The sequence below is a fragment of the Patiria miniata genome, unplaced genomic scaffold, assembly GCF_015706575.1.
Source record: "Patiria miniata isolate m_02_andy unplaced genomic scaffold, ASM1570657v1 HiC_scaffold_1, whole genome shotgun sequence".
Lineage (NCBI taxonomy): Eukaryota > Metazoa > Echinodermata > Asteroidea > Valvatida > Asterinidae > Patiria > Patiria miniata.
In genome coordinates, this window is record NW_024037047.1 from 29135779 (window position 1) to 29148738 (window position 12960).

The 12960-nt window shown below is 41.2% G+C and overlaps 1 protein-coding gene across 2 annotated transcripts in view; it reads left to right on the plus strand.

Annotated features, from left to right (window-relative positions):
• The window catches only part of LOC119728065, a 23513-nt gene extending 10553 nt beyond the window's left edge, over positions 1-12960 (plus strand). For both annotated transcript variants that reach the window (XM_038200150.1, XM_038200144.1), the window contains exons 2-3: positions 5108-5197; positions 5844-12960. In XM_038200150.1, the coding sequence (XP_038056078.1) occupies positions 5881-9186 (3306 nt within the window). In that variant the 5' untranslated portion in view covers positions 5108-5197; positions 5844-5880 and the 3' untranslated portion in view covers positions 9187-12960. The remainder of the gene's footprint in view (positions 1-5107; positions 5198-5843) is intronic.

A 12960-nucleotide genomic window follows, 5' to 3' on the forward strand; every position in this document is an offset into this window, starting at 1 on the left:
GGTGGGTTTTGATTATCCGGTCTCCACAATCCAAACCGAATAGTGGGATACAAACTGAACTTCGGCATTTTAATCCCACCGCTAATATAATTACATACTGTACATGTACCTGTATGTGTGTGCATTATGAAGATTTAACTGGTCATTTTACAATGCTTTGTGTTTGCTTAATACTACATGTACATTGTAAGCTTCATCAGAGAGTTCGCTCCATAGATTTTGCTGAATAAAGCCAATTTGATTGCTCAGCAGCGCGTGGCTGATAGGGTTGTCTGCCCAAGTCCAGAACTGTGTATGCTTTTGTACATGTGGCTGTACAAATGCACTGTACTTGTAGTCATATGTACCGGTACCTTTTGATTGCTTTTGATATTTTTAAACATGTAGAAAAACTTGAACAATGCATTACCTTGATACAGGCTGTAATCGTGCTCCGCTCTGTATTAAAAAAAATGATTGGGACGTTTTATTGTTTTGTATGTACATGTAGATCAAGTTTAAATCTTCAGTGCCCCAAAACAAACGGCCATTGTTTGTGGCTACTGCTTTTTTCTTTGGTGCGTCAAAGGGTAACGCAGGTCCATTGCGACAAAATACATGTATTGTTTGTACACAACCCCGTTGATAAATGTCACAGTTCATGAATGTGTACAATTTATGTTTGTTCAAGCCACTAAGTGTACCGGTACATGTATGGTCACTGTACAGAGTTCTGTCCCAACAAGTATTAAAATTATTCAAAGGGGTACATTGTCCTGAAATCGCCAACATTTTTGTGTTTTAGATTGTTTACTCATCGTATTTCAAAGGTCGGGTTGAGAGGAAACTACCTAATGTCGCACCGTTCCTGAGAAAAGACAGGGGGAAAAAATGGTTTTTACAAATGTACTTATGACGTGGCGGACATTTTGCGGCATAAATGCGCATACATTTCCACTTTCACAAGTCTCCTTCATGCCCCCAGCACGTGTCCATGATGTCAGATGATTCAATGTACGAAAATATATAGTACATTTCATGTACCGGTACATGTACAATGTAAATGTAGGTGACACATAATGTACAAGAATTACGAGGAGCGCACCCAAACAGTTTGATTTTGTAGATTTTAAATTTTGACCCCCGATTTCGTTCTCGCAAGAATAACACAAAAATTGCCAATTTTGAAAGGATGGTTGAGTGGACGTTCATTTCCTGCTTTTAAAATGGTCTTTCCAACTAACACCATTTCATTTGTAGCCCAACTTGGCGCTTTCCAGGATGTACACATGTAGTGTCCCTTTAATCATTTATCCGAGAACAACTTTTCATAACACGCACTGAAAATCGTAGGCCAAAATCTTGTCAACATGAAGTTCCAAAAACATTGCTAGAGAGTTCCTGAAAATACTGGTACTCCAAATGCCTCGAATCATCCTTTAAAAAATTGTTGAAATTCCTGGTGGAAATGAAATTATCGGAACATTTTTAGAAATTTACGCACATTGTGAAGTCATTCCCGCAGTGCATGTGGAAATATTTGTACAAAATGTGCTCAGTGTGCATACCGGTATGTACAAAGTACATGCATGCATGGACGTGGACATGTAACAGTACATGTACTTTGTACAATGTACATGTATGAGTACATGTACATGTACAAAAAATGTACATGTACTATGAGTACATACACTGTACATGTATACATGTACTTTTGTGTTGTCCATGGCCAGTAAATGCACACTGTATTACTTCTGCTTGCAGTGTACAAATGTACATTTACATGTTTACATGTATGTACACATGCACAGACATACAATCACAGAACTACGGATAGGACCTGTAGTGCATAGGGGTATGGTACATGTATTTTTTGTACATGTGTATGTACATACATGTACATACACACAGGTTGATTGTGATGATCTGTTGACCAGAAGCACCGCACTCTATATTAGTTATTTCCCTGGCTAGCTTCAACAGGAAAACACAGGCTGTTGGCAAAATATCAAAAGCTTGGATGACTATTAAGGATATGATGGGAGCGTTGCTGTCGGACTGTGGCATGTCTGTGTAGTTTTCATGAACCTTAACAGCCGTGTGCTGCGCGTAGAGTGATACGTCATGTAATACTACATGTAATTCTGATAGACCATGGCATTTTATAGAAACAATTGCCATAATTGGAGGTCGTCTTTTACAGACACCACAGGCGTGAGTTAATATTTGTTCATGTATGCGTACATGTACATGTGTACTTGTACTTGTTGTATGTATGTACAGTACAAACTGTACATGTGTACAAGACTACATGTGCTGGACATACCTTGTCATGTTTGTAAACGTAGGACATGTACACGAATTGAATCCGCGTACAGTACATGTGTGCTGGGGCTGTACACATCAATTGTGCAGTAAAGCCAAGCATACTTGTCATTCCTGATCTTGTCTGCACAAATCCTGCGCACAGGTATTGTACATCATGGCCGAGTGAACTTGAACCACAGTAGTAAACAGTGTTGCTGCACAAAACAGATTTGTGCCACATGCACAAACCACAAAGAGGTTGCAGGTGCATTGTGTACATTTATGCCATATTACACAAACTGCTTGGACAAACTGAACAATAGTGCAATGAAAGTTATCTTTGAGGTGTCAATTTCTTTGAACTTAGGATGCTTACATCACACAATCTGACTAAAGACTTATCTGTTTAGTTTTGACAAATTGAATGGTCAGAAAATGTCTGATGTATGATTTTAATTTCCCTGTTTTTAGCCTGTTTTTTTTGTGGTTACAATTTAAAGTAACGTGACAATAAATGTGCACAGTGTGTACATGAATATGGTGAACTGTACATGTACATATGTGTGTGCTTTGGAAAATTATTCACAAATCATAACACAAACTAGTATACTTTGGAAAGTAGTGTCAATAGATTTTGTCTCAAGCGAAACAAGACAATAACGTTTTTGCAAAGGTGGTTGTTAACATTTCAAAGACCCAATTTTTTTTTTACAGAGCCTTCACGACAAGCGCACACACAACCAGACAAGTTTTATAACTTTTGACACAACCAGACAACAAGTTTTATAACTTTGGGAATGCTCATATGATATCTTGTACATGACAAGTGACACACAACCAGACAAGTTTGGTAGCTTTGGCACAACCAGACATCAAGTTTTATAACGTTGGGAATGCTCATATATCATGGAATAGATGCTTGCACAGTGCAGATTATGCGAAACAAATCACGCCTCTTGACCTTCAGATTCTGACCATTCAGCGGGCGCCTTCTATCGTGTCTTGGTTAACCTGATGTATTAAAAAAAATGGCAGCTATTGACCAATTAACAGCTTTGCCCAAATTTCTGCTCTAACTGATGTCACAACTTCTAGATGTAAAGGCGGCTCTGGTTGGCTGGTGCACGGAGTCACTTAAAATTTGCATGCACAGATACATAAATGTACATGTACCGGTACATGTAGACAATTGTAGTGTGGCTCTGCACATGTGAACGTCTGATCCTTAGACTAATAAATAGAGTACAATCAGTTAAATGTTTGATTTTGTTTGTGTCAAGGTAACATCTACGCTTGTTTCAGGTTTTTGAAGAACTTTCCTCTTTGTCATGTTTGTTGTACAGCACATATAATTTTTTTGGGGAAAATTTTGTATCCTTGTTTGTCGTGACAACAGCTGGGACACAAAAACATGCTGCGTGGAAGAGGAAACCACAAGATACCTGTATTTTGACGGATAATTACCTTCATGATTAATCATCATGATGAGTATGCACATTGTGTGTTTATGTTGGACGTGTATGTTATTTAGTTGTGTGATGTCTGTTCAAGTTTTTTTTTTTGCCAGGATGTGCAATTACCAGTGAGTGATAATGTACATGTGTTCATGTAAACAGAAACATGTACATGTAGGACCTACACAATTTACCTGTACATTGTACACCTGAACGTTCACGTTGTGCAGATGATAAGGCAAACAAATCTGGCGCAGTCACTAGGGTTTTACATGTGTAAGGCGTCATGTATTTTGGGAATAGACATTTTACATTATGATCAACACCTACAAACTACATGTACAAGTAAGTTTAAAAGAAGGTCTTTATGGGTGTGCATTTACGGGTAGTAAGGGAACCGGGTACCCGATTGAAGAAAAAAAAATGTGTACCCAGGTACCCGTTATAGAAACCAAACCCCAAAATTCAGATCTTGAAATTCGCTGTTCAGATTGTTCATAAAGGTCCACACGATAATACTACACGTACTACACTGTACATGTACATTGGTGCCTCAATATAGCAAGATACCAGTGGCTATCTTCCTGTACAGGAAGCTTTATAGCCTTAGGCCTACGGTGTCAAGTGCAACTTTTACAACCAGAATAAATGTGAAATATGTTTTGTTTTCCCATGTAGCCCGGTTTTCATTTTGAAAATTCTCCACAAATGACCTCAAAACCTTTCTTTTTCATTGTCTGAGAAATTTCTTTTTTTAAAAGTTGGTTAACGGGTACTTGGTCCCATAATCTGGAACCGGTTCCTGACATCAACAGTCGGGTACTCGGGTACCCAGCTCCGATTCACAGCCCTAAATGTCTTCCATTTGAAGTTTCTTGAAAGCTATTCAGTGCTTTTCCCTGTTCAAACTTTTTCATAAAAGCAACCATGTACCGGTACATGTACATGTATGTACAATGTATGCTTTAATTGTACATGTTTGACTTGAATTTGTAATCTAGAAATACCTTATATGATGAGATATTACATCAGTAGCTGTATTGAATGTGTCATTTGATTTCAAAGGAATCAATATGCGTAAAGGACACAGTTGTACTGCACTGGTGAATTTTTGTGTGCGATTGCCATGAAACAAGTTGAGCAGATACATGGTTTCTGTGTACATTGTATGACCCAGGTCTACATTTTCTTCTAATGCATCCATAGTTTGACTGAACTTTAATCAGTCGCTCAAGGAAAGTCTGCGTTTGTAATTTTCATGTTTGAATTCTTCCCACCGTTTTTGTTTGAAAGGTTTGACACTTGATATTTCTGCGAGCAGTCTCCAGTGCCAAACTAATGATTGCTTATTTTTTTTTTAATCACAGGTCTGAAAGCACCAGTAACATGCACTGATGTATCTCGTTCGTTGCTTCTTGAGAAGTGTGGATGATGGCTTACAGTGCAGTTGTGTACAGGTATGAAGGTTTTCTTCTTCTTCCTTACAAGTGCAGCCTTCATGGCTGAAGATAAACGCACTGCCAGAAACACCGGGACATACCCCTTCTCTTAGCAAAGGGGTTGCTGGGTTCTTTTACATGCATTATACAACACACGGGACCTACAGCTTTACGTCCCATCCGAAGGACGAAGCAACAATGGTTAATTGTCTTGCTTAAGGACACAAGTGTCAAGACCGGGACTCGAACCCACACTCTGCTGATTAAAAACACCAGAGCTTGAGTCCGGTGCTCTTAACCGCTCGGCCACGACACTCCACTTTTGTTGGCAAATTTCCATGAGTAAAAAAAATCCACTCTAACCCTATGAACACAACGTTATCTAACAGTTATTGAAAGAGTGAAGCCTGATAAATTCAACAGCGAGAACAAAATTTCTTGTTCACTGCTTAGATGGGCAAAAACAAACAATTAGTCACTGTTGGATCTTGTTAGATTAAGCAGGATTTAGGGTTAAGGAATCTTACTTGCTTTCTTTCGTACAAGCCTTGAAGGTCAAGTAAAAGTCTTCCCACAACATTAATGCTGACCAAAAGCAACTTCCATCGTGTCATCCTTTCATGATCATCTGTTTTTTATTTTCTCTGTTTGTTTTAAATTGTAGTAGTGTATTCAGCATCTTGGAAGCTCTGGTATAAGCCATGGAAGACTTGCCTATTGAGCCCGGCATCTGTGCCTCCAGGATCCGTTGCTATACAGAGGGAGCTATACAGCGCCCTGCCAAGTTCCATACCGGTCGCTCTTACCGATCCAGGACTGGAGCGATGTATAAGTCAGCATCGTCCTTACATCTTGTCAAGAATGCTCCGGCGGAAGATGAACCATCATCTACCAAACAGCTCTGCAGGTCGTGCGATCAGCTACAAGTAGGGATCAGGAATGGGCCTCTGGGTAGGACATTCGTGTCTTCGGTGAACATTGCACTTGCAAAGCCACAACCGCCTCGAAAAATGTCGCTTCCCTATCAAGTATCCCATCATCAAATGGACTTGCAAAAGACTGACACTTCCTCAGTGTCAAGAGTGGAAAAAAGTGAGTCCGCAGTTGATGGCCAAACAAAGGACAAGGAGGTTCAGGATTCCTCGGGATCATCAAAAGTGGGAGGTACCGTTACAGAGAAGGACATTTCAGGCGTTTGCCAAGATGAGATTGAGCTTCCGTGGGAGACAAATGATGAGTTCCCATACATTCCTGTCCTTGAGAGAATCAAGGAGTTTGAGAAGCAGACCGGAGCCCTGAACCGGAGTCTCTCCCCAGGGCGGCGGAAGCGCAGGGGCAAACCAAACTGTAAAAAGCTGCCAGGAAGCGTGCACAGCAGCCCAGCACTTTCACGACAAAGCTCAGTGGACGAGGTCATTGTGAGAAACTCGAGGAACTCTTCTCCAGCAATTCTTCACCTGCACAGTGAAGCACAGAAGCGCCTGGAGCTGGACTCGGAGCACAGGGTTCAAGGAGAGGCATCTGATAGTGAGAGGTCCAAAGTACCCACAACATCCGAGTCGGCAGCCATGGGCCTTCCAGCTATCACCATTTCTCCAGTTGTGTCGTGTGGACTGGAATCCCTCGCTAAGCCTGAAATAATTCAAGACAACTTTCTGAGTGAGTCGAGAAATGCAACTGTGCAGGATGCCTTTTCAGAGAAGGCACCTTCTGAAAACAAGCCAGCCATCAACTCGGCAGAGTATGTTGATTGCTCTCTAGAAAATGGTCAGAGTGATACACCAGTTGTGGTCTCTGAAGAAACTGAAGTTGTGCAAGAAAGGACTTACTGTGATACACGAGGAGACACATGCCAAGACCAGCTCCTCCTAGAAAATGAGGCAGGAGAATCACCTGTTGATGTCGTGGGTGTTTGTAACAATGTTGCCTCGCATCCTCTCAGTCTCTGCAGAACCCCTTCTAGCGGTCAGACAGAGATAGTTTATGTTGACACTGCCAGTCCCGGTGCTCAAGACATTGACTCTATCACACATAACAAATGTGTCACAGCTGAGTTGAGCTTTGCCGTAAATGCCAAAATCCACGAAAGCACTGCCACTGACAGAGAAGTCAGAGACCACAGTGAGAGTGCAGTCCTTGTCGATATTTTTGTTTTGGAGCCCTTGAGTGAGTGCTCACCTCCTGAAGACTTTGAGAAAACTCTGGAAGGTGATTCAACTGAAAGTGGAACCTGCCTAGCAAGTGTTGAATTGATGAGTCCTTCTGAAGAAGCTTCGAGGAAGCTTTCAAATAATTCATTTAATGACTCGCTACCTGCCAAGCCTATACACAGCCAAGGTCTTAGTACAGAATATACAGAAGACACAGCCCCTGAACTTCAGGTTGCGTCATTTGAGGAGGTTACCCAAGAAGATAACAAGTGCAATAAACTGAGCGTTGTACAGTGTATGACTGCCCCGACCTTTCCCTGCCCCTCAGTTATTGGTTCAGATGAAACTGATCCATTGCTAGACGAGATACTTGAGGTGGGAACTGCCGTGGACACTGACATCTACAGCCAACGCTGCAGCCAGCAACTTGGCGAGTCTGGATCCGAGTCACCAGTATTACCGAATGCCAAAGCAGGGGATGGTTTAGTTCCCGGACTGCTTGCAGAGAGAAGCAGTCCCTGCTTGAGTGATTGTTGCAGCTGCAGCACCAGTGACGACGAGTCACAAACACCTGATGGAATAAGACCGACTGACTTCAACCCCTGTGCCACAATCGATCACAGTATTGGTGAGAACCAGAATGTATCATGCACAGCTTTGCAAGGTTCCAATCCTGAAACAGTGGAATTGGAGGAGCCCTCTGACGCCGATCCGGAAGAGTATACTGATGATTCCCTGTCCTCGACAAGCGAGAGCGAGCTGTCCGATTCTCTTGATTGCATTAGAGAGGTCTTGGCATCCAGCCAAATGCCTGATCTGTCCTCGTCCTTGGGAGCATGTGGGGGGCTTCGACCCTCAGATGAAACCGCGAACACTGCCCAGTTGGAGTCGGACAAAGCTACCTTCTCCAGGCATATGTCAGCTTTGATGGAAGGCCAGTGGTGTGGCAGAGGCTCAAGAACATCTGGAGATGGCAAGCTCAATGCTGATCAGACCCTATTCCTGTCCAAAGTAAACCATCTCTTGGGCATGATACAAAACTCGCCGCGAGTTTTGCAGTTGCAGCCTCCACCACCCCCAGTCCAGGCACCAGTGCCTTCTTCAAGTCTGGACAAATCTTCAATGAGAGACATTCAAGGTGCATCCGGTGATGTCCCGGAAACAAGACCAGTGTCTGTTTCTCCTTTCTCAAAGGAGAATAAAATGCTGGAGGTGCTGAGCCAACCTGCTGTCAAACAGAAAGCTGTTGTAAGGGAGCCTGATTTCAAGCCCCGCAAACGCTCCTGCCGTAAGAAGTACATCAACCCAGACAAGGTCAGTCACCTGCGATACCTCATCCTCCAGTCGCCTCTGGTTTTGTCAGATGGCGACGACAGTGAGAGTGAGGAGAGTGACGTGGAGCTTAATGAGTTCGGCGAGGTCAAGCAGGACTACCCCTTGGGCCGGCTGCCCGACTACATCGTGGCCCAAATCTTCAGCAACCTGGAAACCAAGGACCTGGCTGCCCTAAAGTGCGCTTGTAAGGACTTCAAATGGCTGATTGAGCGGTTTGACATCAAGGGCCACGACTCGCGTTGGTCGGAGGAGCGGTCATATCGAGAGGACCCCTGCATGCAGTGCGGCAAGATCCGGGACCCCCGGGGCGATGTCTCGCTGTGCCGCTGGCATCCCAAGATCTACTACAAGAACGGGGAGATCGGCCGGCACTACTGGACCTGCTGCTTTGCTGGGGAGGAGGAAGCACCGGGATGTGAGACCGCCCTCCATGACAACAAGTGGTCGGGGTCGCACTCCAGGCTGTGCAAGGTGCCTCGCGCTTGGAGACAATATTGGAGGAGTTATCCCACGGATAGCTGAATGTCTGCCTGTTAGTATGAGAACCGTAAAAAAAATTTGGTCGCAAAGTGACTTTGTACCCCCTGATTGGCAACAAAGAGACAGCTTAGTTGTCATTGTCACCATGTGCCCAGTGAATAAACAAAAACGCCAGGGTTGGTGCTGGTTTGTGCATAATTATCTGCCAAACATGTACATGTATATATACCGGTACAAAAACAAATGTGCCAATACGTCATCTGTGTGCAAACCAATGCACACCCCAGTGTGTGTACATGGTTTGTCACTTTCTTTCAAAATGTTAAATATGGTCAAAAAGAACCATGTAATGTCCCTAAGAGTCCATAGTTTTATATAGAGTACTGAAGTGTGCCCCCTATTCTGGTTCACGCGCATAGATTAAGTGTGTGAAGATATCTACACGCTGCGCTGACCAGCATGTGAACGAGAACAAAGACAGACGTCAGACTTTGGTACTCTATACCTACATGTACATGAACATGTACCATCATGTTTACCATGGGTTATTGACTTGCTTTTAAAATGTTTTGCCTCTTTCAGAGCTAGAGGACATACATACATGTACATGTAATGTTGTGCACGTAGAACACTAAAACAAGGGCTTTTCATAACGATTTTGGAACCTTATCAAGTCATGATTGGCAAATTTGGCTCAAAAGATTTTGTGAGTGAGAATTGATTTATGCCTTTAAATATGCATGCAACGAATTAGGCAGAAAATTAAGTATATAATTGTGTGAGACATAAATTCTTTCAAAAGCAGTCAAACTTTTTTTTGAAACTTTATTTCAGTAGGGATTACGGCACAAGACGTTTTACTCGAAAACCTTCAAACTTTAACAGTTGTTCCGTGTTTTACAAATGTAATTATATTTTCTTCAAGCTTAACATGTTGCCTTAAGAGTATTCGCCAGATATAAGTTCTAATTATATCTCTTTTATAAAGGATCATTTTGCACTGAACCGGCGAAAGAAACCTAGAATGTGTCTAGTGGGCATTAGCGAGCAATTTGACTGTACATGTAGTTACTCTGTGTATTAAGTATTCGATGGGATCAGTTCACCTGAACATGTAGGAAAAAATTATCAGTATTTTTTTTCTACCAGTATTTTGTTTCCTTCACAAAGATTCTTTAAATAGAAGTGTAAGTTGAGTGTCCTTATCGCAATTTTTATCTACACTGATGTTTATGTTTTCTGTACAAGCTGTTGCATCTGTATTGGTTCGAGCTGGTTTACAATTTATCATGTGATTGTTGTATATTTTATCAGATGGTCAGTTAAATTGACCTGTGTGTTGTGTTACTGGTACCTGCCATCAGAAAAATATCCACTTCTTTAATCAGGTTTCTTCTATCTTATGCAATCAGATAATTACAAGTGCCAGTGTAAATGTTAGTTACTGACTTGCTACTTTGCGAAGGTCTGTTTTATTTAACACGTCGAAGTCAAGTATTATGCAGCGGAATACAAAATGTCGCAAGTTGATTGCCCCCCAAAAGTAGTTTTGAATAATGAAAATATGATCACATTATTCCTTCATGTTAATAATGACAAACCTACATGTTCATGTACAAGCCTGCCTATAATGTTTAACACTTGTCTATCAACAGCTACAATACAATTTTAGGATGTAGTTAAGTTGCCACAGGAAGAGTGGAGTTCATCCTGAAATTATATTGTACTTTAAAGACACAACTGTTCAAGCAAATTCATGCACATGACATTTGAGAAATGTTAAGTATGCACAAGAGATTTGAGAAATTTAAAGTGTGCAGTATGTATCCTGACTATAGTCCATTATTGCATAGTGCCTGTAATATGGGAAGCCTTTCATGTTATCATGGCCATTTCTGAAACCTCGGCTTCACTTTACGCTTCATCCCCTTTCAACGTACGTTTGAAATGTGCAGATTAAGCTCCAAATACTTGCGGCTTTTTTGTTTACGTGTGATGTACGAAAAGGCACACATAATTTTCTCAAATCTTTCATATGAGACCTACCGGTAACACTGGGAATCGAGAGCGTGATGAAGACACAGCTGTAATGAAGCCGAGGTTTGAGTAATAGCCCTTTCGTGGATGTTATGATTAGAGTTGTGACTTTAGACCATGTCACATTCGTTTACTTGTGGTAATCACATGACTAACACATGAAATATTGATTGGTTTAAAAATGTTTGTTTCACTGCGCACTAGGGTTAAATGACAAATATAGTGGCAGTTGGGTTCTATAGTAGAGGGGAATTGGAAGGGTGTCCACAGGTCCCCCACCCAAGGCCTGTTGCCCCGTGTTGCCCCCCATATTGCCCTCAATGTCCCCCCTCCCAAACTCAGGAATTTTGGGCGGCCAGCAAGTGTTAAAACGTGCTATGATAGCATTCATCATAGCATGCACATGCTATGGGATAGCACTCCAGTTGGCATGCTGTGATAGCATTCCCAATAGCATGCGCATGCTGTAGCTCATTTAAATAATTTGGCCTCCTGACATGCTATCGGACTGCTATACCTCAATGAATGCTATATGAGAATGCTATTGGAGATGGCAGTTATTCATAGCATGCACATGCTATGCTGAATGCTATGAAAACTGCTATTGGACAGCAGTCATGTTCGGTGTAAGGGGCCCCTTTGTTAGATGGCTGCTTTGCCTATTGCCCACATACAGGTGCGACATTACAGGTGTCATGGTCTATAAGGTGTGGCAAATTTTTACCTTTTACAGAACTTCTAGAGTTGATACTGCCGTTTCTTATTTCTGCCTTCCAGTCATTGCCTGATCTTCCCTAAAAAAATTCTTACAGAGTAAAATTTCACAGAACTGTTTAGGATACAGTTTAATTAAATGCTTGAGATTTGGGCTTGTGCGAGTGGTTACCGGCCAAGTGTGACGTGACGTGTGCTGCCAGTAACTACAGCCCACCAAATTTGTGGAGCGTAAAATTTTCCAGCAGCAATGGCTTTTAAAACTTTCTCGTGTGTTTAAACACGGAAGAGTGTTATTCGCTTCTGTTAAGCAGGATAGTTTTTATGAAAGCCAGTGATTTGATATTATGCATGATTAATTCATAACACTTAAAATTCTGTCAGATTTCTAATGACATTAATTTATAAAAAAATCAAAGCCTCTTATTTTGTTACAAAATAATTACATGTCCAATTACTTCTGCCTAATATAGGTTATCAAACTTAAAAATCAAAGCCTCTTATTTTGTTACAAAATAATTACATGTCCAATTACTTCTGCCTAATGTAGGTTATCAAACTTTAAAATCAAAGCCTCTTATTTTGTTAAAAAATAATTACATGTCTAATTACTTCTGCCTAATATAGGTTATCAAACTTTAATATATACTTACCTCTTTCCCTCGAAAAATAAGATATTAAACGAAAATTGGGTTTTTCTGAAAAATAATCTTTTATGTTGCCTATTCCATGTCGAAGATTTGACTGGTATGGCACCCTGGATCCTTAGCATGAGAACAAGTAACAGACCCTGCCTGTAACCAGTCTTGAAATGCCAACACTCATATTTATATAGAAGTAACGAAGACTCACACATTATATTGTGTAAAAACACTTGTTTATTTCAAAACGAGATTTGTATAAAAAAAAGTATTTTGTTACATAGTTTAATATGTAGATAACGGCATCATGTTCATTTGGAAACAATATTTTGTGCGTTTTGGGTTGCATTTGTATACTTTCTGCTATAAATCTAAACAGCATTATCAGATAATATAAATAAAACACTACCACGTCTTCTGACAA